This window comes from Protomyctophum parallelum (assembly GCF_964188405.1).
Source record: "Protomyctophum parallelum genome assembly, chromosome: 8".
In the NCBI taxonomy this organism is placed as follows: domain Eukaryota; kingdom Metazoa; phylum Chordata; class Actinopteri; order Myctophiformes; family Myctophidae; genus Protomyctophum; species Protomyctophum parallelum.
The window spans coordinates 2,385,727-2,407,800 of record NC_139703.1 but is presented as its reverse complement, the minus strand read 5'-3'; the positions used below and the strand labels follow the sequence as shown (position 1 = coordinate 2,407,800).

Below are 22,074 nucleotides of genomic sequence, written 5' to 3'. Positions count from 1 at the left end.
GGAACAAATAGTCACTGCTCTTTGAATATGTACCCCCTCCGGTCTGCCCCCTGTTGCAGTTGCGGGTGACATTTTTCATCTGCGGCATGATCCATGAGGGGGTTAACCCATTCTGACCGGTCACCCATTTTGGTGTTGGCATCATGTTGTGCTTTAGCTATTGAAAAATAGCAGATCTACAAGCTCATATCGCGCCACCGAGTGGCGCGATACGAGCTTGTAGGTCTGCTATTTTTTGAAAAATCGAAGAGCGACTGACATTTTTAGAATGTGTCCAGTGGAAAACTCGTATGAATCTGATCTCAGGTCAGAACAGGTTAAAGAAGGAGAAGAATGAAGAAAACAGCTCTCCTCGGCTTGCACGCTCGTGTGAAGTAACCAAAAACTTCTAATGACCTCGATAACGGGGACTGCCACGCTGAGGCCCACTAGTGTACAATGAGTCCTGCCCCGTGACAGGATGCCCACAGGATGCCCACAGCTATATATACGAAGTGGGCGAAGTCTGTGTCTGTATCCATCCCCCCCTTGCTAATGCCACCATTGCCTCCGAGTCTGACGCTCATAATATCGTGTATATAGGGAGTACTAGTGAACACGCTAACGTACCGTGGCGCAACTCATATCCAGAGAGCAACGTCGATTTCATACTGCGGGTGACCGTGAATAATGCTGGTGGCGACGAGAGACAACACCGACAACGCCTGTGTCTCCAGCTGCCAAATGTCTGGCTGGCGGTGCTGCTCGCAGCAGTTGAATGTGTATTATAAAGCATTCCAATGTTTTATTCAAAGTGAAATCAAAGAGAGAGCGAGAATGGGGCACTAGGGCGGCAGGCGTTGTTAGATGCCAGCACACATCTCCCTCCCTGTCTGACTCGCGTTGAGTAAAATGCAGACGAAGAGCTGGTAGTGTAAAACCAAAGCCAATGCAGGAGAGCCAGGGCTCACTATAGCTCACTTTCCCCGACACATCACACCATCTCTCGTTGCTTCTTCTCTTCTTCCTATATCGGCTGAGAGGAAAACCTCAAAGCCTTTCATCCTTAGCAGAACGGAGAGCACAATGGCACAGCCATCTTCTCTCGAAGAAATGTCTTTTCTCCCTTCCTTCCACTCTCTCGTTTCCAGTCTCACACTGGGTCCCAGGCTGTCACTGCAAGGCAATGATCCGGAGTGGATTGTAGGATAATATATGGTAATTGAAATATACCATCACTTAAGCATTAAACAGATCATTGAGTCCAATGCTTATTTCACGGAGAGAATTCATGCGGCGTGAAACATTATGGCAAAGACTAACTAATTAAAAAAAGGGGGTGTATAGTCGGCTAAGACCTTAACAACCGGCTACTGCTGGACTAATTAGGGAAAGGTGTAACCCCTATTCAACATGCAGCATAACTACAATTCTTCAGTGTATTTCATTGACCTGTGAATAAGTCAACTGATAAATTCTGCATCACAGCAGGCCAGAACAGAGTCTTATTCAGATAAGACTCTGTTCTAGGCCTAGCACCATGCAGTCTAGCTAACTGGTACGGCAGCTGGGAACAGCCTACTTGAGGAAAAAATACACTTGCATCTTAGTACATGCAACGTCCCGAATCCGATATTGTGTGGTTTTCTGATACACAGCCTCTTAGGATCACTTTAAATGTACTAACATAATAATGCTTTAGCTCCCAGGCAAACTCCCAGACATCTATCTGGACGTTTTCATCGTTCCATGAACATCTGGTACATGTGTGCATTTGATCTGCGATATGATGAAAGAATATCACACCATGTCTCTGGAATGCTCTGATGCAGCGGCCTTACAGTGTTACATTGTGCGAGTATTATGTTTTATTATAGTTTGTGTGGACATGTTTGCACTCGAACGCCCAGGACCTTGAAGTGGATCGCAGTCCACAAGGACAGAGAAAACATGGATAAAAAAAAGTATGTTAGGGGTTTTCATTATTATACATTATCAGCACTGTTCTTCAACTCTTCATTTAGTATGCGGGGGCTTTACAGTTCATGCCTTTGAAAGACACGAAATCTTCAAGGACAGAGAAAGGCTGTTATGATCAAAGATAGCAAAGACTCTTCTATTAAGTATACATGTACAGTATATGTCTTGTCTTTTTTTTGGTCTATGCTTTCAAGGCAGAAGGTTGCGTTTAAGTGTATTTTGTGCATGTATTACGCCTCATCATATAACTGAGCTTGCAAAACTTCCAGAGAACGGGTCAAAAGGCCTGCAAGTGGGAAAAGTTCTGCGGCGCATGGCTTTGGTATATGTGGGATGCAGCAACAGAAAAAGCCCACAGGTCCTGGCTGATAACAATGGGCTCCCGATAAATAACGTTGCTTTCCAAACGCCCACTCTGCCATCATCTCCGCTGAATCGCTCGAGAGCGAGAGAGAAGAAAGATGTACGGTAAAGATTAACGCGTGTTTTTTTGGCACAGGGGCACGGGAAACCACGAGAGCTATAACGTAGTTTGTGAGTATAAAGCGTTACAGGGGCGGGGCGCAGAAAGATGAGCCGGGGTGCTAATGAGCATACAGTAGAGAGAGAGAGAGAGAGAGAGAGAAGCATCCTTTGGGCCATTAGGCTACAGAGTCAGACACCACCTCATCCTTCATTCTCCTGTATAGTGTATAAGCTGCCGGTGGCGAGCGGACTGTGACTGTGTCTACTTGGCATGAATTTGGGAGATCATGTGGCGACGTAATACATTGCAGGGAGGATTGCAATTTAACCCATTCTGAACGGGCACCCATTTTTGGTGTCAGCATCATGTTATGCTTTAGCTATTTAAAAATAGCAGATCTACAAGCTCATATCGCGCCACCGAGTGGCGCGATACGAGCTTGTAGGTCTGCTATTTTTTGAAAAATCGAAGAACGACTGACATTTTTTAGAATCTGATCTCAGGTCAGAATGGGTTAATCAGACCCAGTGTTTGTCCAGTGGAAACCTCGTATGAATCTGATCTCAGGTCAGAATGGGTTAACGTATATGTATATTTAGTGTGCTGTGATGTGATTTGAGCCGCTGCCTATATGTAAATTGTGCAGCCTTTTTTATGACAATAACCGCCTTGTGTTATTGCCCATGTATGGGGCGGCTCATCCAAGCATGGATTAATTGAGCTAGATTTTTTTTTATCTAATTAATTTCACAATTTAATTAACTTGGTTAACTCGGTTATTTTGACAGCCCTGATATATGGCTGGTGACTGTGCACGGCCCTGGTGATAATGAATGCTGGTGACTGTGCACGGCCCTGGTGATAATGAATGCTGGTGACTGTGCACGGCCCTGGTGATAATGAATGCTGGTGACTGTGCACGGCGCTGGTGATAATGAATGCTGGTGACTGTGCACGGCGCTGGTGATAATGAATGCTGGTGACTGTGCACGGCGCTGGTGATAATGAATGCTGGTGACGGTGCACGGCCCTGGTGATAATGAATGCTGGTGACTGTGCACGGCGCTGGTGATAATGAATGCTGGTGACTGTGCACGGCGCTGGTGATAATGAATGCTGGTGACTAACTGTATGCAGGAGCCACAGGTTGAGTCTCAACTGGCCACCTGATGAGTTTTTTTTTCACAGTTTCTGACCATAAATATATCACTTTTAATTTAGATTTTGTCCCTGAGACTTTACCCATTACACGGCCAATCCGTTCCCGATCACTAAACAGCGGCTCTGCAGTGCAGACAGATTTTCTTCTGTCTTTGCAGACCTCAGTATAAGGAGGGGTCCACTCTTATCCCAACAGACACCGACAGTACCCTGGTCAGCCATTTTAATCACCACCTCTGTCTGTCCGCCCTTGATTTAGTTGCTCCCCTCAAAATGAAAAAGATAACGGTTATTTCATCCCCCTGGATTAATGATGACACACACGCACTGAAGAGGGAGTGCAGAAAAGTTGAGCGCAGTTGGAAAAAGTCCATCAGTGCACTTCAATCAAATGAAGGTACTCCTCTCCTCCTTCAATAAAAAAGGTTGAAGATGCAAGGACGGCATACTTCTCCAACCTTAAAAATAAATAAAAAGACATTTATTTTTTTCTGTAATCAACACCCTGGTCAATCCAGCTGCACCTCCTATTCCTATTTACTCTGATAACGACTGTGAGCTATTTTTATCATTTTTTCTCGACAAAGTAAATAATATTCGGTCCAATATAACTTAATATAACTCCAATATATAGCCCCGCTGACATTATCTCCACTTCACTCTTAAAAACAGTTTTCAACAGTCTAAGCCCTTTAATTCTGTCCATCATTAAGAGTTCTATTTCCTCTGGCTGTGTTCCTGATTATTTCAAACATGCAACTATTCAACAAAACCTAGCCTAGACCCATTTTTCCGCAGCAACTATCGACCAATCTCGAAACTCCCGTTCATTTCCCAAGGTTTTAGAAAAGGTTGTTTGTAACCAATTATTGCACTTTCTCAAGTTTCAGTCTGGCTTCCGACCAAAAACATAGTATACCGAAACTGCACTCCTTAGAGTCTCTAGCGATATTATCATGAAAGCTGATGTCGGAGAATGTTCAGTGCTGCTACTGCCTTGATCTAAGTGCAGCATTCGACATGATCGATTATGCCATACTTTTAAATCGGCTCCAACAGTGGGTGGTGCTTAGGTGAACTGGCCCTGAAGTGGTTCTCCCCTTACTTGTCAGGGAGAAGCGTTGCTGTTGCCCTCGACAGCTTTGTCTCCTCCTCTGCTCCTTTGACATGTGGGGTCCCCCAGGGGTCCATCTTAGGTCCAATCCTATTTTCTCTTTATATGCTACCCCTTGGTGCCCTCATAAATACCTTTGATGGTCGTCTCATACCATTGTTATGCCGATGACACTCAGCTATATATTTCCTTCAAGCACACAGATATCAGCAAACTTACTGTATTACATGACTGTTTAACAGCTATTAATAACTGGATGGCTCAAAACTTTCTGCAGCTTAACCCTAGTAAAACAGAGATCCTCATCATCGGCCCCGAAAGCATCGGCATTGGCTTCTAATATTAAAGACTCTGCTAAAAACTTTGGGTTTTTAGCAGAGGTCACCCAGTCTTGTTTTTTCCACCTACGTAATATCTCTAAAATAAAACCACTCCTCTCCACTATTGACCTAGAAAAAAATATTCACGCTTTAACCCCTCCCGACTCGACTACCGTAATGGACTATATACTTTCCTCACCGCGTCATCTATTCTGCTTCCAAAACATAATGTAAGATCACTCCGTGCCTACTGAAAATTAAAAAGTTGCTGAAAACATATTTATTTCGTTTGTATTTTGAGCTGTGATTTGTCTACCTGACCTTTTTGTACAGGCCAATGTTTGCTGTCTTTTTTTATTTTGATTTTCTTCTCGTCGTTATTAATCTTGTGTTTCATTTGGATAGTTTTTTACCTTGTTGACCACTGTACAGCACTTAAAGTGCTTTATAAATAAAATTGACTTACTTACTTACCCTATGTGTCTTAACCAGTGACGCATGTCGGGGGGCCACGCGATATTCTTAACCGGCCACGCATGTTGTCGGACTGTTAACATGTCTGTTAGTACGTGTGCAGTACATAGAACATATGCCCCCCCTCCCCCCGCCGTGATTATGAACGCTGGCGACTGCAACAACAACCCACAACACTTTTCCATTATTAGACCTTATGCTGTCAGATGAAGACGCGGTGACACGGTGTCGCCAGCCAGCGCAGATATAAATCAGACAAGACAAATAGACCTCACTCAGCTCCGTGCTGACAGAGCACTCCGGATGGAAAATTTTTGACACTGCTTCAATCACGCGCCTGACAAGCGGGGTTGATATTCAAGCGAGAGGATTTTTGTTTCCATAATTCCAACAAGCCTCGCCAATCCTTTTTCGCTCCCGTGTCTCCTCCCGCTTATACATTAATGTTAATGCTATTGAGCGAACCGATGAAAACCCGAGTCACCTTGGTAACATTATGGAAATGTGGAAAAAATAATCTTTTTTGGGGTATAAAAATAAATAAATGGGGCAAAGGAAACAGGAATGAGGGAGTGGGGGGGGGGGGTGCGGGTGGGGGGTAAATGCCGACAAGGGCGTGAAAATGGAAGGGAAAACATTGACTTGCTGAGGTCAAAATGAAAAAAAGCAGCAGGAGACAAAATGCTTGTTATTGTTAGTTATTACCGTGACGTAATTGCATACCGAGAACGCGGCCTGTTTCATTATTCATGAGTTGCCGAGTAATGTAGTGTATATTATGGGTGCGCACACATTTTAAAGTCAAGTGAATTGATTTCAAATTAAAGTGGTACTGCAGTTAACCCAGTAAGATCTGAGGCTGATTCAACAGTTTTTCTGAAAAAAAGTATGTTGCTATAGTGGTACAGTGGTACAGTGGTACAGTGGTGGTACAGTGGTGGCACAGTGGTGGTACAGTGGTGGTACAGTGGTGGCACAGTGGTGGTACAGTGGTGGTACAGTGGTGGCACAGTGGTACTCAACATTTTTCATGTCAGGGAACCCCAATATTATCCCATTCTGAACGGGAACCCATTTTGGTGTCAGCATCATGTTATGCTTTACCTATTGAAAAATAGCAGATCTACAAGCTCATATCGCGCCACCGAGTGGCGCGATACGAGCTTGTAGGTCTGCTATTTTTGAAAAATCGAAGAACGACTGACATTTTTTTAAATCTGATCTCAGGTCAGAATGGGTTCATCAGACCAGTGTGTGTCCAGTGGAAACCTCGTATGAATCTGATCTCAGGTCAGAATGGGTTATATTGTATTTGACCACCAACCCAAATCTAAAAAAAAAAAATGTTCCGGGGAACCTCAGAAGCAAAGATGAGAGATTTGCACAAAATGTTAAAAAAAAAAAAAAAAAAAAAAGGCAGATCTATACAAGCTCATATAGCGTGGCACTTGGCATTTCCGTATCTCCAAAGAAATCTCAAATTAAAACGACGGAGACGCTTTCGCGGTTTTAACGGGTTAAGCCAATCCGTTATGACTCTGTCAACCAGGTGAGCGTAGTCGCTGAGAGTAAGTCGTCTGCAAACACAACATGGAGCATCGCGTTGCGGTGGTTCTAAATGATGGTGCAAAGTGCCTCCGCTGCATTACAATTACCTATAGCTGTTTGTCTCGTTGCACCATTAACATAAGCAAGCTATTTGAGCCCAGCGATCTGCGAGCAGGAGAGAGAGGGCTAGGGGGGGGACTAGAGGTGATGGAGGAGCTCTAATGTCGCTGTATGAATAAACCATTCTGACCTGAGATCAGATTCATACGAGGTTTCCACTGGACACACACTGGTCTGATTAACCCATTCTGACCTGAGATCAGATTCTAAAAATGTCAGTCGTTCTTCGATTTTTCAAAAATAGCAGACCTACAAGCTCGTATCGCGCCACTCGGTGGCGCGATATGAGCTTGTAGATCTGCTATTTTTCAATAGCTAAAGCATAACATGATGCCAACACCAAAATGGGTGCCCGTTCAGAATGGGATAAACATGCTAATGTTTCCATGATATAGTAACTTTCATGCTGCCTGCAAATAGTTCAGTATGAATTGAATGTGGCACATTTCAGGTGGCTGAGCTAAACTATATTTGGGACTGAGGTAACGTACTTTACATAATATGGAGGATATGGTTGAAAACACCATTTTATTTTCGCAAAGGTATTCGCAAAAGATGCTGTGCTAGACAGAGGTGCCGGTGTCATGTAGAGTACACCATGATTTTATTTTTATTTATTGTTTTCCCCCGGGTTCATCTGTTGTTGTTTTTGCTTTTTTTACTGCATTCCCTGTGAGAGCCATCTCAAGACTTTGACTATTATTCAACTCCCTCCTCATGCCTCCTTGCTGGTCTGCCTAGCATGCTCACTCAAAAACCCCTTCTTCAACTTGCCCAGAATGCCACGTACGGCACACATTCATGTTTTCCAATAAATTAATGCCTCCAAAAAATGCATTTGAAATCATGTACGTATAGCTTGCTCAAATCGTTACTGAGCAATATAGCGCACTTTGCAAATGTATCTTAGACTGTATACACGTGATTATGCCTTAATTATTGGACATTCTGTAAAACCCAGAGCCTATGATATTCCCCCCATTATTTTCTGTCAAAGGAATGTCTCATGGGGATTGCATGAAGTAATTGCATTGCTTTGCATTACCGTATTATCATAACTTATATGTATTTTATTTGTTCATGTCATATCCAGTATTATTGTCCTTGTTGTGTTTTGTTGTAATTGTTCGGTCTCCTCTATGTCTACTTGTCCTGTATTGTCTGTTTTTGTCTGAATAGTTATCACTACTTTTTAATAGCCTAGCTTCTCATGGGACTAGATGGATAATTTGCTTCCGGCTAAGTCTGGCTCATTTACATGGAACGTGAAAACAAATAAATGAATAAAGTTACTTTGTGTATAGCAGTAATTAGTGAGTAAGTAGTTACAGTACAACACTTGCTGCTTGTACCTGTATGAGTATAGTGTATAACCTGCTGCATTCCCTTGACTGGATTCCAGTTGCTGCCAAAAACCCAATTCAAAACACTGGCGATGACCTACTGTACAAGGGCATGGCACCCCTGTGCCTTCAAGACATGATTCCACATAGATCAGCTACCACTGAACAATATACTACAACACCCCCCTGGCCAACACTCCAAGCATCCTTGAATATTCTCACTCCTGGCAAGCTGTGGATTGACGTACCTCACCCCAAAAGACTGCAGACTGATTTGTTCCATGTCTAAAAACTCACCTCTTCAGTTCAGACTCCAGCTCCAACCATATAGAACACCTTTGTCCTTCCCCTTAAGAATCACCTTTTTGGATAAATGCTAGTTATATTTAATCTGGGATCCAGCCTGATTCACTATGTTTGGCATGTTTTTAAGTGAGAAACAAAAGCTGCCAAATGTGGTAAATCAGGCTAAGTTATACTATGCAAATGTTATTTAGATATAATAGCTTGTCCACAAATGCTATGTTATGTCAGCATGTTGTTTAGAGACTGGTTTGGTGGTGTTTACCATCATTTCTGTGTACACCCGATTGTTGTATTTGCACTCTATTTATGTATCCTGTCATGTGTTGACTAGGGTTCATGGCATGCCATTTACTCTGGCACCTTGTCATTCTGGATATAGGATAGTCTGTAAAAGGCCTGAATTGTAGAAAGTGTAGAGGAGAAATGAACCAAACCAACTTTCGGAGGAGATGGGAGAACAGGATCTATTCTACAACCATCTAATTTAATTCAAAACAAGGCATTAATTCAAAACAAGGCATTAAAGTAGACACAGCAGTGAGGCGGCGGTGATGAGAAAACGGTTCTGTAAATACTAACGATCGTTCAATTGTTCCACTGACACGGGTGTGTTTTAAGTGTCCTGCAGAGACCTAGAAAGAATGTGAGGTTTTCTCTAAGCCGGAAGAAGAAGAAGATGAAAATACCAAATATTCCAATGAAACAAGAAACGTGTCATGCCACATTATGTTTTGGTAATGGTTTGTCTACCAGCTGGCTTGCGGGTACGCCACCTCACAATCGTCAGGGCCTTCATGCTGCCGACGGGATTCGCTCGTAATTTCCGACGGCGCATTAGTCCGACAACGTGGCTTAGGGTTAGGGTTACGGGCAGGGTTAGTAATGGTGGCGGGTCTGAGCAACCGCGCCGTCAGAATAATACGTCGTTGGAATAATGACGCTGACCCGCTGTCGGCACACCTTTTTTGCTGTCAGGTGATGAGAAAACTCACAGTGATTGGGCGTGGTTAGCAGAAACTGTAGGTGCTGCAGTTGCAATATACTGTACTGTATATATTTTCCACTTTTCAATAAACTGATGACCATTAGTCAGGACGTCTCAATAGTCTGACAAATGTTAGATTAGTGTGTATGTGAGGTATAGGTTTAGTTCTTGTTTTTGTGAGGTTAAGGTTAGATTTAGGCTAAGCTTAGTTATAATGTGTGCCGTCGGACCAATGGTATTTTGGAACAATGGACCGTCCATCGAGCTAACGCCACATCACCTTTCAATGCAAACATAGCGGAAACTATATGCTTGAGAAGTTGCAGAAGTAGTTTGTATATGTGGTTAAAACCCATACAGCGGTCAGCATCTTCAACTGAGCAACACAAACGGAAGCCCACTTCCACTAGAAGACGTACACGGAATGTACAAAGCTCACATAAAAGTGTTCAACCTCCAGTCCTCCCTTCCCCCTGCCGGCCATAAACAGCAGTGTAATGGGATTCCTTAAAGCTTTTCCAGTGACTGCTTCCACTATCACACAGACATTTAAGTGCACTAATCCATGACAAATTGTCTCATCTGATCCATGACAAATCGTCTGAGGGGCCATGATAGAAACGAGGAGATGGAAGGGGGGGTGGGGGGGGGGGGGTGGGGTGGGGGGCTCACAGAAGGAAAAAAAAGGACAGGGAAGTGGTCAGGCAGAGAGAGAGTGATGGTCTACAACCGGAATGATCACCCCCCGTCATCGCCGCATTTTTTTCTTAACCCATTCTGACCTGAGATCAGATTCATACGAGGTTTCCGCCGGACACACGCTGGTCTGACGAACCCATTCTGACCTGAGATCAGATTCTAAAAATGTCAGTCGTTCTTCGATTTTTTCAAAAATAGCAGACCTACAAGCTCGTATCGCGCCACTCGGTGGCGCGATATGAGCTTGTAGATCTGCTATTTTTAAATAGCTAAAGCATGACATGATGCCGATACCAAAATGGGTGCCCGTTCAGAATGGGATAAAGGTTGCTTTCATTACCATGAAGGGCATCCTGTGTGTAACATCCAGCAGAGCAGACCAGTCCTCTACCGAAAGCCCACAGCTGCTTTCAAAGCAATTTCAAACCTACAAGGGAGCGAGACTGAAGGAGTTATGTTTTTCTACTCATGCCAAAAGTGCTCACTCATCGTAGACGGCGTCAAAACGTTAATGTTTCTGAATGCAGTCATGTCGCACTGTCTTTGTTATTCTCGAACTATTTCAGTGTTATTTAAAGAAGTGAGTTCTCATAGGGAGATGAACATCTTTTAAAATCCATTATCCTGTCCAGTATATCAGCTACTTTCGACTGTGTGTGTGTGTGTGTGTGTGTGTGTGTGTGTGTGTGTGTGTGTGTGTGTGTGGATGCTTGATGCCTGTGTGCTGCCTGCGCACGTGCCTGCGTGCCTGCCTGCGTGCGCGTGTGTGTGTGCGTACGTACGTGCATGTGCGTGACTTGCAAGTGCATGTACTTTATGAAGTTATTTTCACGATTTACACTGCCAACCCAAATCCAATCAAAAGTGTTCCTTTATCCACTCTAATTCACTGTGTGCTAATTCATTGAGTGCTGTTTATTTGAATTCTGTCAATTCTCACATGAATTAGTCCCCCCAATTTCGGGGAATGTAAAATTAACCAGATTAATGTCAAAACAAAAACAATGAGAGGCCTATTACAGTAATGCTATTTGGGTAAAGCTCTATGAATGCACCCACTATAACACGTTATGTTCCCTCTGGTGGAGTGCCAAGGCCATATATACAGTATTTAAAACACCAGACACAACTTACTTAGACCGAGAAGCTATAGGTAAATACATAATCTATATCAGTGTTTCCCAACCTTTTTTTCTGCCAGGGGCACACCTAGATATACGAGGTTTTAGAAACGTATATAATTATAAACGTACGGTATGACAACGTTATTATGAAACATGAAGGACCTGGGCACCTGGCTATAGGCTGGCTACTCTCTGCTTCTCTCTTGTCTCGTCTGCCGTTACTTCTCCACATGCAGTGGAGTTCAGCTGTAGCTCCACCCTGGCGATTTGTAAGCCCATCACTGCCGCTTTTGCAACACAGTGTGGGCTTGTAGGTCAGCTTAAAAAGACAGCAGCAAAAAGAAGGCTGGGAATGCACAGAGGCAAGCAGTGTTTCTTTTTTTTACATATATTCTATCCCATTCTGAACGGGCACCCATTTTGGTGTCGGCATCATGTTATGCTTTAGCTATTGAAAAATAGCAGATCTACAAGCTCATATCGCGCCACCGAGTGGCGCGATACGAGCTTGTAGGTCTGCTATTTTTTGAAAAATCGAAGAACGACTGACATTTTTAGAATCTGATCTCAGGTCAGAATGGGTTAATCAGACCAGTGTGTGTCCAGTGGAAACCTCGTGTGAATCTGATCTCAGGTCAGAATGGGCTATATATCCCGGAAGGTATATGCTGCTCGATCCCTGGTTCTGCCTCGCTGCGTGTTGTTGACGTGTCCTTGAGCAAAGTCATTGAACCTCCATAACCTCTCCTTGGGATTGTTGTCTGTCTCTGCCATCAGTGTGGGATTGTGTACCACGTAACACATAATGTTAACCCATTCTGACCTGAGATCAGATTCATACCAGGTTTCCACCGGACACACACTGGTCTGATGAACCCATTCTGACCTGAGATCAGATTCTAAAAATGTCAGTCGCTCTTCGATTTTTCAAAAATAGCAGACCTACAAGCTCGTATCGCGCCACTCGGTGGCGCGATATGAGCTTGTAGATCTGCTATTTTTCAATAGCTAAAGCATAACATGATGCCGACACCAAAATGGGTGCCCGTTCAGAATGGGATAATGGGAAGCAAATTGTAAAGCACATTTTGTGTGGTTGAAAATGCCAGAAAAAGCACCATATAAATGCAGACCATTTACTATAGTGCAAAAAAAAAAAGTGCATATTATCTTCCTTTTATGTTGCAGATTGCAGCGAGAGCCCACTAACTCTAAGCCATAACGGATGAGGAGTCAGAGAAAAATATGAAAATAACTTCCCAAGTTGAAACCCCATGTGCAGTGGAGGTCTAAGCTCTGTGAAGCTAATTGCCAAACGATCTCAAACTACTGCCAGAAAAATCATCCGTCTTCCCAGGCAGCCATCCGCATGGCAATGGAAAAATCAATTCACACTAGTGTTCAAATGTGTGTTTCCGGGAACCCTATCCAGTCCTCATTTACCGACAACCAGCTATCCCACACCAAGTTCAAGGTTCACTTCAACACCACGTATCACTTGTCAGACCGTCCTTCCATTCCACGGAGAATCCAAACACTTAAATCTAAGAGATGAGAAGTAATTTGAGGCTTGAATGGAGACAGCAGAGCATCAGACCCATCGTTACATGTTTGACAGGTACTGTAAGGTTCTATAACACATTCTGACCTGAGATCAGATTCATACGAAGGTTTCCACCGGACACACACTGGTCTGATCAAACCATTCTGACCTGAGATCAGATTCTAAAAAATGTCAGTCGTTCTTCGATTTTTCAAAAAATAGCAGACCTACAAGCTCGTATCGCGCCACTCGGTGGCGCGATATGAGCTTGTAGATCTGCTATTTTTCAATAGCTAAAGCATAACATGATGCCGACACCAAAATGGGTGCCCGGTCAGAATGGGATAAAGCAGATGTGCATCTCTTAAAGTTGACATCATCGCCTATAGTCTACATCTTGTTTGCACTAAATCGTTTGGCCATTTGATATTTCGGACTCTTCTCTTGGCTAATCAAAGTACCGTAATTATGTTTTATTCCGCCTTGTGAGTCTTCTGTCTAAACTGAGGGAATGTTGTGGCACAGTGGCTCATTAAAACAATTTTGAATCCTCAGTCATTAATTATTAGTCATTACAAGCTATTTCAGATCAATGCTTTAAAGCACAAGAGTGGCTTAATGCACCACTGCTGTCTTTTTTGTTACATCATTCATCATGTCCATTTTGTCGAGCATTAAAGTTGTTTTTCTCCGGGGCAAATAGTAAGTATGCTAAAGGCTGCAACTATGCCAAGTAAGATCTCATGTCATATTTTGATGAAGATTTTGATCGATTATTTTACCAATGTGGCAGATAAAATAATTTATTGGTGTTGGGGCAGAAAGCATTTTATGTTTTTCTTTCATAAATGAACAGGCAAATTTTCAGTATTTCAACACAACGGTTAAAATAATATCTATAATTGTATCTATTGGAACACGAGGTGTTTTTGTCCATTTCCTGAAAATTAATTTGTAATTTTCACCCCCGGCAATGATACAGTACTGTAGGCTGTGTGAGCCAACATTCAATTCTGATGGTGAAATTAGTTCATAATCACTGGTTGCTATAATAACCTATGAGAGATATAGCTTAGCTTATATGAGTAGCACCTATAACGTGAGCATTGTCTTGTCATCATGGCTGAAAAGAATCTGGTCTTTGGTTACACTAAATGTTGACAACACAGCTCCTTCTTAACCCATTCTGAACGGGCATCCATTTTGGTGTCAGCATCATGTTATGCTTTAGCTATTGAAAAATAGCAGATCTACAAGCTCATATCGCGCCACCGAGTGGCGCGATACGAGCTTGTAGGTCTGCTATTTTTGAAAAATCGAAGAGCGACTGACATTTCTAGAATCCGATCTCAGGTCAGAATGGGTTAATCAGACCAGTGTGTGTCCAGTGGAAACCTCGTATGAATCTGATCTCAGGTCAGAATGGATTAAGTGCTGATGCTATCTATACCTTGGAACTATGAGATTGGAGACGAGCCTAAACTGCCCTGTCAGAGTCCTAATAAAACAGACAGCACCCCTCTGGCCTGGGTATTTATGGCTGCAGAATAAATATGGCCGTGCACATCTCGGGCCAAACACGGGTAAATAAATATCTGGCACAGTGTAACTGAAACACGATGTTACACTGAGTGGCCATCCCATCTGGGGGAACTATACTTTCAATTTGAATCTAACAAGGAATCAAATCTGCAGCTAACTTCTGCCAGCGACGGCAGCACACATTCCATGAGGACGTTTTGGCTGGGCGGGCGGTGGTAGTGGTACGGTCCCAATGTCACGCACGCATCCAGTGGCCTGGTTACTGCGGCAACAGTCTTTGGCAGGTGAGGAGAGGAGAGTGCAGGAGCTGGGCTCTTGTGTGTCATGTCACATTCAGCTCATCCGTCAATGTAGTGGATTATTTCTTGAGAGACCAGAATTGGCTTTGCCCGGGAATCAGGCCGCCATCAATCTCTGTGCCGTGTGCGAGTGGGACGCAGGGGATAAGGCTGCACGGAGCAAGGGCTCATGGGAAGGGGAAGCGGCGCCGCTTCCTGAGCAGGTGACGAGGCAGTCAGGCGATACTCGTTACTCAATCAACGCTCCCGGCCAACGATGGCCCCGATTTGTCACCGGAATACTAAAATAAATAAATACGAAAAAAACCTTATCTCCTGCGTCACATTTTTTTGGTATGCACACTCAGCTCAGTGTTGTGGGAGAGGCGGATAAGCCAGGATCCTCAAACATTGTTAGACGCTTGAACAGGCTTGAGGATTACATTTGTACCTAGCTGAACATGACCTTCATTTCCCCCCCCCCCCCGCTCAGATATACCACACAACCCCCCATCGTCCGCGTGCATCACTGGCTACGCGGGAGGTTGAGGGTGTGTGAGAGCGTTTATTGTCATTCACTCAACACAAACAGGCGTCGGAACCTGGCCGCGTTCCAAGTCACAGTGCATTATTTCAAGAAATGGGCCTAAAACTGTCACTCTAGAAAGAGCGTCACATACTGTATATGGCAACGTCTGAGGAAATATCGCTGTTGGCAAACTCATGGCAAGATGCATGGCAGCGTTTTTGTCAGGCATCTTTGCTTGTGTCAATCATGTTTTGAAGACGGATATAGTGCTATACGGATATAGCACTTTATCTGTTTGAGAGTTCAATTGTTATATCTGCACGATAGGAGGTTAGAGCCCAGTATTTCACACCTTTCATAAATGAAGGTATTGAACGGATTCATCTACCTCAACATATGTAATGCATTACACATCACCTCTATTCCACGGTTTGCTTTATAATCAAAAGACCATTAAATTACATCTGATTTCTGATAACAGTCAAGTGTTACGAGGCAAAGGATTTATCTCATGTGGACATCTCTCTCTCTCTCTCTCTCTCTCTCTCTCTCTCTCTCTCTCTCTCTCTCTCTCTCTCTCTCTCTCTCTCTCTCTCTCTCTCTCTCTCTGTCTGTCCAAGTCCTACATAGAACCATCTATTTATATATAAGGGTCTGGCCTCACTGCCTCAGTGAAACCAGAGAGCTTTCTCAAATTATAAAATCAATTCTAATCCAAATATTCATCACAGCATTTCAATTCAGAAAGGACAGTTCTGGTCAGACGGGTTTAACGCCACAACACTGCTGAGAAACTTAATCCCCTAAAAAATGAAACAAAGACCCGATTCAGAACAGTAAACCGTACCGTACTGTCTAATGAGGACAGGAAAGGAGTGTTCGCCCCAAGGTGTCTGTGTCCATGTTGATTATACTCGACGGTAAATATCCTAATAACGCATCCTGCAATAATGAATGTATTAGATTGCCGGTGCCAATTGTCACTGTCATCCATCATAGTTTGTTCATTTCAAAAATGTTTCCTTGAGGGCACTTAAAGTCCCATTCCAGGATTGTTTAGACCATTTAAATTAGGGTTATATTCAACATTCATTGTTAAAGATTATGATATGGAACATAATGATGCTATTGCAACTTTCTTACCCCATTAGGAGTCAAAGTTATTCCGATTACAAACATTCCCCAACACAAAAATCACTGTATTACATAATATAGTGTATTTATGAAGTATATTTTGCCCATTAGTGTTAGTGCTTTCTGTCAGGAGCTGATCAGACTGTACAGAATAAACACGTCTCCAGTTTGGTAGAGTTTACTTTTGTAATAGCAGATCTACAAGCTCATATCGCGCCACCGAGTGGCGCGATACGAGCTTGTAGGTCTGCTATTTTTGAAAAATCGAAGAGCGACTGACATTTTTAGAATCTGATCTCAGGTCAGAACGGGTTCATCAGACCCAGTGTTTGTCCGGCGGAAACCTCGTATGAATCTGATCTCAGGTCAGAATGGGTTAAAACAGACATAGTCTAGTCTGTACACCAACAGGCATACACAACGTTACTGTCGGGCAGAAACCTCTTATATCCTATTACTACTACTTGATTATACTACATAACTACAATGTCACACAAAAGTATAAAAAGTAACATCTCCGCAAGCTCAAAAGGCGACACGAAGTGACACGTTTTGAGCTTGTATAAATCTTGTAGATCAGGGGGGCCACGATGGAGAGGGGCCACTATATTTACACACTCACTCCAGAGGGGGCATATTACTGTCGCGAAAATAGCCGATCAAAACGCACCGCAGTGCGGCGCGTTTTGAGCTTGGAGATCGGCTATTTTTTGCAATATTTTATTGAATTGCAAATCCTGAAAAGTAAAATTTGTATTTAATTTCAAATGCATTTAGTTAGTTACGTTAACTTTAGGAACTAAATACAAATTGTTTCTGATATTTTGATTATTAACCTGCGGGGGCCACATTAATTGATGATGGGGGGCCTCATGTGGCCCCCGGGGTGTATGCTGTGTAGATCTGCTACTTTTGCTTTTTAGATTAGAATCCTGAAAGGTAACAATTTTGGACATAATATGAGGTCTCCACCCAACAGCGGCGATATGCTGCTCTGTATGTGCCACCACTACAGACAATAATTTATTTATTTCAAAAACTCATCAACGCGATCTATGATGTTATTCGGGTTTTCTGAAGGGGGGCTGTGAAGCATAAATGACTGTAATGACTTCAATGAAATCGGCAGCTTGAAAAGATCTGATAAAAATGCAATGTATGTTCATCATCTTTATGGCCGAGACAAGGAGCCCTTGTGTACTCTGTACGGTTGCATGCATCACTCCACCATAATCCCTGCGGGACTCGTGAAAATGCCACGCCATAATGGCTTCAGTAAGAAAACGTATATTTGTGTGTGTGTGTGTGTGTGTGTGTGCGTGTGTGTGTGCGTGTGTGTGTGTGCGTGTGCGTGTGTGTGTGTGTGTGTGTGTGTGTGTGCGTGCCCATCTATTTTATGTGTGAGCTGATCTCTCTTAACAAGCCATGATGCAGAGAATGAGCAGTAGATTGTTTCTTCAGCCATAACCTGGATGACTCCTCTAGGCCTATATGCCATGAGAACAGTGTTGTTGTTGTTGTTGTTTTTATTTCGTAGAGCATATGCATTATTCATAGGATACATTATTAACCCATTCTGAACGGGGACCCATTTTGGTGTTAGCAGATCTACAAGCTCATATCGCGCCACCGAGTGGCGCGATACGAGCTTGTAGGTCTGCTATTTTTGAAAAATCGAAGAGCGACTGACATTTCTAGAATCTGATCTCGGGTCAGAATGGGTTCATCAGACCAGTGTGTTGTCCAGTGGAAACCTGGTATGAATCTGATCTCAGGTCAGAATGGGTTAAGCCGTATACATCTTTAGCACCTTGCAAGCTCCCACTGTGCCACCCTTCCAAAAATAAAAAAATATAAAATATTCATTTAGAACTCGCCATTCGTACCCTCGCCCGTCTGTTCCAATTAACGAGACCAGAATGCTTTGCGTGAGAACTCACTGTACATCACAGCTTTGAATTCCATGCATGTCAGCTGAATAAAAAAAAAAAAAAAAAAAAATCTTCAACATGCTGCTTAAAAATCACTGCAGTTCTGCTATCTTTTCTACTTTCAGAAGTCTCGAAAATATCAAAGGCTGTTTTTTTACTACAGTATAGGCCTACTGTTCTTCACGGTATCTTTTTAGTTTTTTTTCTCCACGATGCAACATACAGTAGATAGGATGAGCGAAGACAGCAAAGAAAGAAATCGATCTGCAAGCTCACAAAGCTGGTTTCTGAATTTCACTGTAACATATTAAGTTGGGGGAGTTTAAGGACCGACTGACAGAAACGTTGGGATTTAGAAGACATCTGTAGATTGGGCCTGCAGGTCTCAATGGGCTAATAACAGGCGCTTAGATATTTTGGTGGTTGAGCTCTGGTCTTTGCAGGGAGGGGGTTTTGGGAATACTGTTACCATCAGCAGCTTCAGAGGCAATATTTAAAGGCTTATATAGGAAACCGTTGCCTCTGGTTTTCTAACACACACACGGCATGCACACCCACACAGAAAGATAATGGAAAAACAATGTTTCACACTGTCAGTGTTGGAATTAACACACTCAGGGCATTCTCTGCGATTTCTAAATTAACAGGATTTCACCACACACGCACACCGCACACAGCAAGCAGAGAATCACACCCAACCGAGATGTTTAAAGCCTGATCCCGTATAGAGGAAAATAGTTGATCTACAAGCTCACAGCACGTCACACACCGCCTCACAGAGAGAGCTTCTACAGTAGCTCTGCTGCTGTATTTTCTGTGTGCAACGGCGTGTGTAAATGAGGCCTCTAAGACGTCGCGCTTTAATTGCTGAATGTTTCCTGCGAAATGAAACATACATGACTGCAATTTCCATGTAAGCCATGGTAATGGAGTTGGGGATTTTTCGCCTGCAGCAGGTTTTGTGCGTGTATAGCTAGCGTTCCGAATAGATTCAGGGCCCTGCAGTCAAGCGTATCCCCTCTACACCCATAAAATCTACCCTTTTGCACCGCTAAAACATGCTCCTTGTCCAACGGGGTTTTACCGTGGAATCACAAGTTCTGACACGAAAAGCTGCAGATTCAAGTTCAGATTCAACATCACAGTGTATGTATACAGCGGTCTTGTAATAATAACACATAGACGTATGCTTGGATTATGATCTAGGGATGACATCGTAATTGTGAAAATTACATGTCACGATTAGCAAAACATGCTTAAAACTTTAAAATGACACTTTCGTCAGCGGATCTATACAAGCTTGCGCGTGGCGCGTTGCAGCAACGCGCTGTGAGCTCGTGGATCTGCTGATTTTGGATTTCGAGTGAGGTCAATTTTATCAAGTACAGAGGGCTTAAAGGTATATTCAGTGATTTCACTTAATTCAAATATCACTTATTTTTTTGTTTTGTTGTGATAATCCTCCCTACTATAGAGTGTGCTGGCCATATAAGGAGTTCCTCCCTGTCCCCTGGGGGTCAAAAAACCTTAGGTTTCCTTTTTGACTCTCTATCCTGATTGGACGAAAGGCTGGGTCCCACAGCCAAAAAACGAAACCTAAGGTTTTTTGAGTGAAATCACTGGAATATACCTTTAATTGGTGCTGAATTTGCACCTAATTCATCCTAGTGTATGACGGAGGACGAATTCACGATTGATTAAAATCTCTGCAATACGATTATTGTGAGGGTTTTTTTTTTTAATCACGATAATAATGCTCGTTCCATCCCTAATATGAACATCGTCACTGCAAGAATGGTAATCATACATATAGAGAGATAATCATCATTTTACCCATACGAGTCCTCTCTCAACACAACATTTGCAGCATGTATTGTGCTGCATGCTTACCCATGGTGCCAGGCAGAGTGAATAATACAGTGCTGCACTAGCATACCAATCTGAATCACTGCAGCAGGAGGCCCCATGCTGGGGGTGTATATTAAGACAAAACAGGCCCGTTGCTGCCACACCCAACAACACATGACAATCTGGCGTAAAACAACAGAGCGCGGGGTTCAATAGAGCACCGAAGTCTGACCGGCGTCATTTATGCATCCTACGCAGGGTCACGGACGGTCCCCTCCCCCCCATTCTGAATCCCCATAGACATGTTTAAAGGCGCAGTGAAACGGAAATGGTGAACAACATGAAAATGGTGTTTCAACATGAAACACCGGTCTGAAGTTTCTGAACCAATCAGAGCGTCGCATCCCTTCAGGCGATGGGACGGTATAGCTAGGGACGGTAGCTATGCTAGGCGCAACAGCGTGGTGTTGTTTGTTTATAAATCATATGGTCGGCCAGCACAACCAAGTTTACTGTTATGTGGCTTATTTCTTCCATATAATGTTTTCAGATACATATTCTAGCGTGATGATTAAGTTGAAAGCGAGTTAATACACTGTCTGGATGTTATCTGGAATGGAAATAAAAACGGAGTATTCTGTAATCAGTAGCAGCTGTGATGGACGGACGCGCAAATATGGGAAATTAAACGGGTGAGCTTCATTGTTATTGGCTTTTATCGATGTGTATCTCTACACGTCATCACGCAGCACGTTTTCGTTTTAATAAATAAATAATGCAATCGTTTTTATGGACCTTTGATATAAAAACACACAGAAATGAGAATCTTCACTTTTTTTTTTTGGCATCCATTGTTAGGTATGCCCATATAATGACCACGGATATGGTCTAAAAGTGTGAAAAACGTCTTTTTTCATTTCACTGCACCTTTAATCGCGTCATATAAGAACCGTGTTAAAAAAAATAAACAAAGGATCACGTCGCAACCTTTGACTCCTGGATATAAAGCATCAACTGACGGGCGAGAAAGCGCTAACGTGCACTGCCACCGAATTAATACATTTTTCGGCAGTTAACGGACTGTATCAAATATGAGTGACTCGACTGACTATCTGAAACAATACCGAGCCACCTCCTCCCTGACAATAGAGCCGGGGAACAGTTTGGTTTATTTTTGGACCCAATGTTATTCTCCGTAGAGAAATGACCTGCTAGGGGGATGAAGGAATGACGTCAGGACTTGGTACTCTATCATCGTATACAGATATTAGAGACAGAGAGAGAACCTTACCCAGGGTGAGGATGTCTGTGCGTCCGGGCCGGGCCACATGGTGCTGCTGGATGGTCTGGTAGAGAGTGGCCTGGCAGAGCAGCAGGAAGGCCAGGCTAATCCACACGGCCAGCAACCAGGACATGACAGGGTCTGAGTCTGCACATGAAAGGAGGGGAGACCTGATCGTCACTATATGGACAGATACACTTAACCCCATTCTGACCTGAGATCAGATTCATACCAGGTTTCCGCCGGACACACACTGGTCTGATTAAACCCATTCTGACCTGAGATCAGATTCTAAGAAATGTCAGTCGCTCTTCGATTTTTCAAAAAATAGCAGACCTACAAGCTCGTATCGCGCCACTCGGTGGCGC

The 22,074-nt window shown here is 43.2% G+C and overlaps 1 protein-coding gene across 1 annotated transcript in view; it reads right to left on the bottom strand.

Annotated features, from left to right (window-relative positions):
- Nucleotides 1–21,839, bottom strand: part of tafa1b (TAFA chemokine like family member 1b) — a gene marked incomplete at both ends in the record, with an annotated part of 172,403 nt that extends 150,564 nt beyond the window's left edge. Inside the window, one exon of the mRNA XM_083770435.1 lies at nucleotides 21,716–21,839. Within this exon, the coding sequence (XP_083626561.1) occupies nucleotides 21,716–21,839 (124 nt within the window). The remainder of the gene's footprint in view (nucleotides 1–21,715) is intronic.
- Nucleotides 21,840–22,074: the final 235 nt, after the last annotated feature.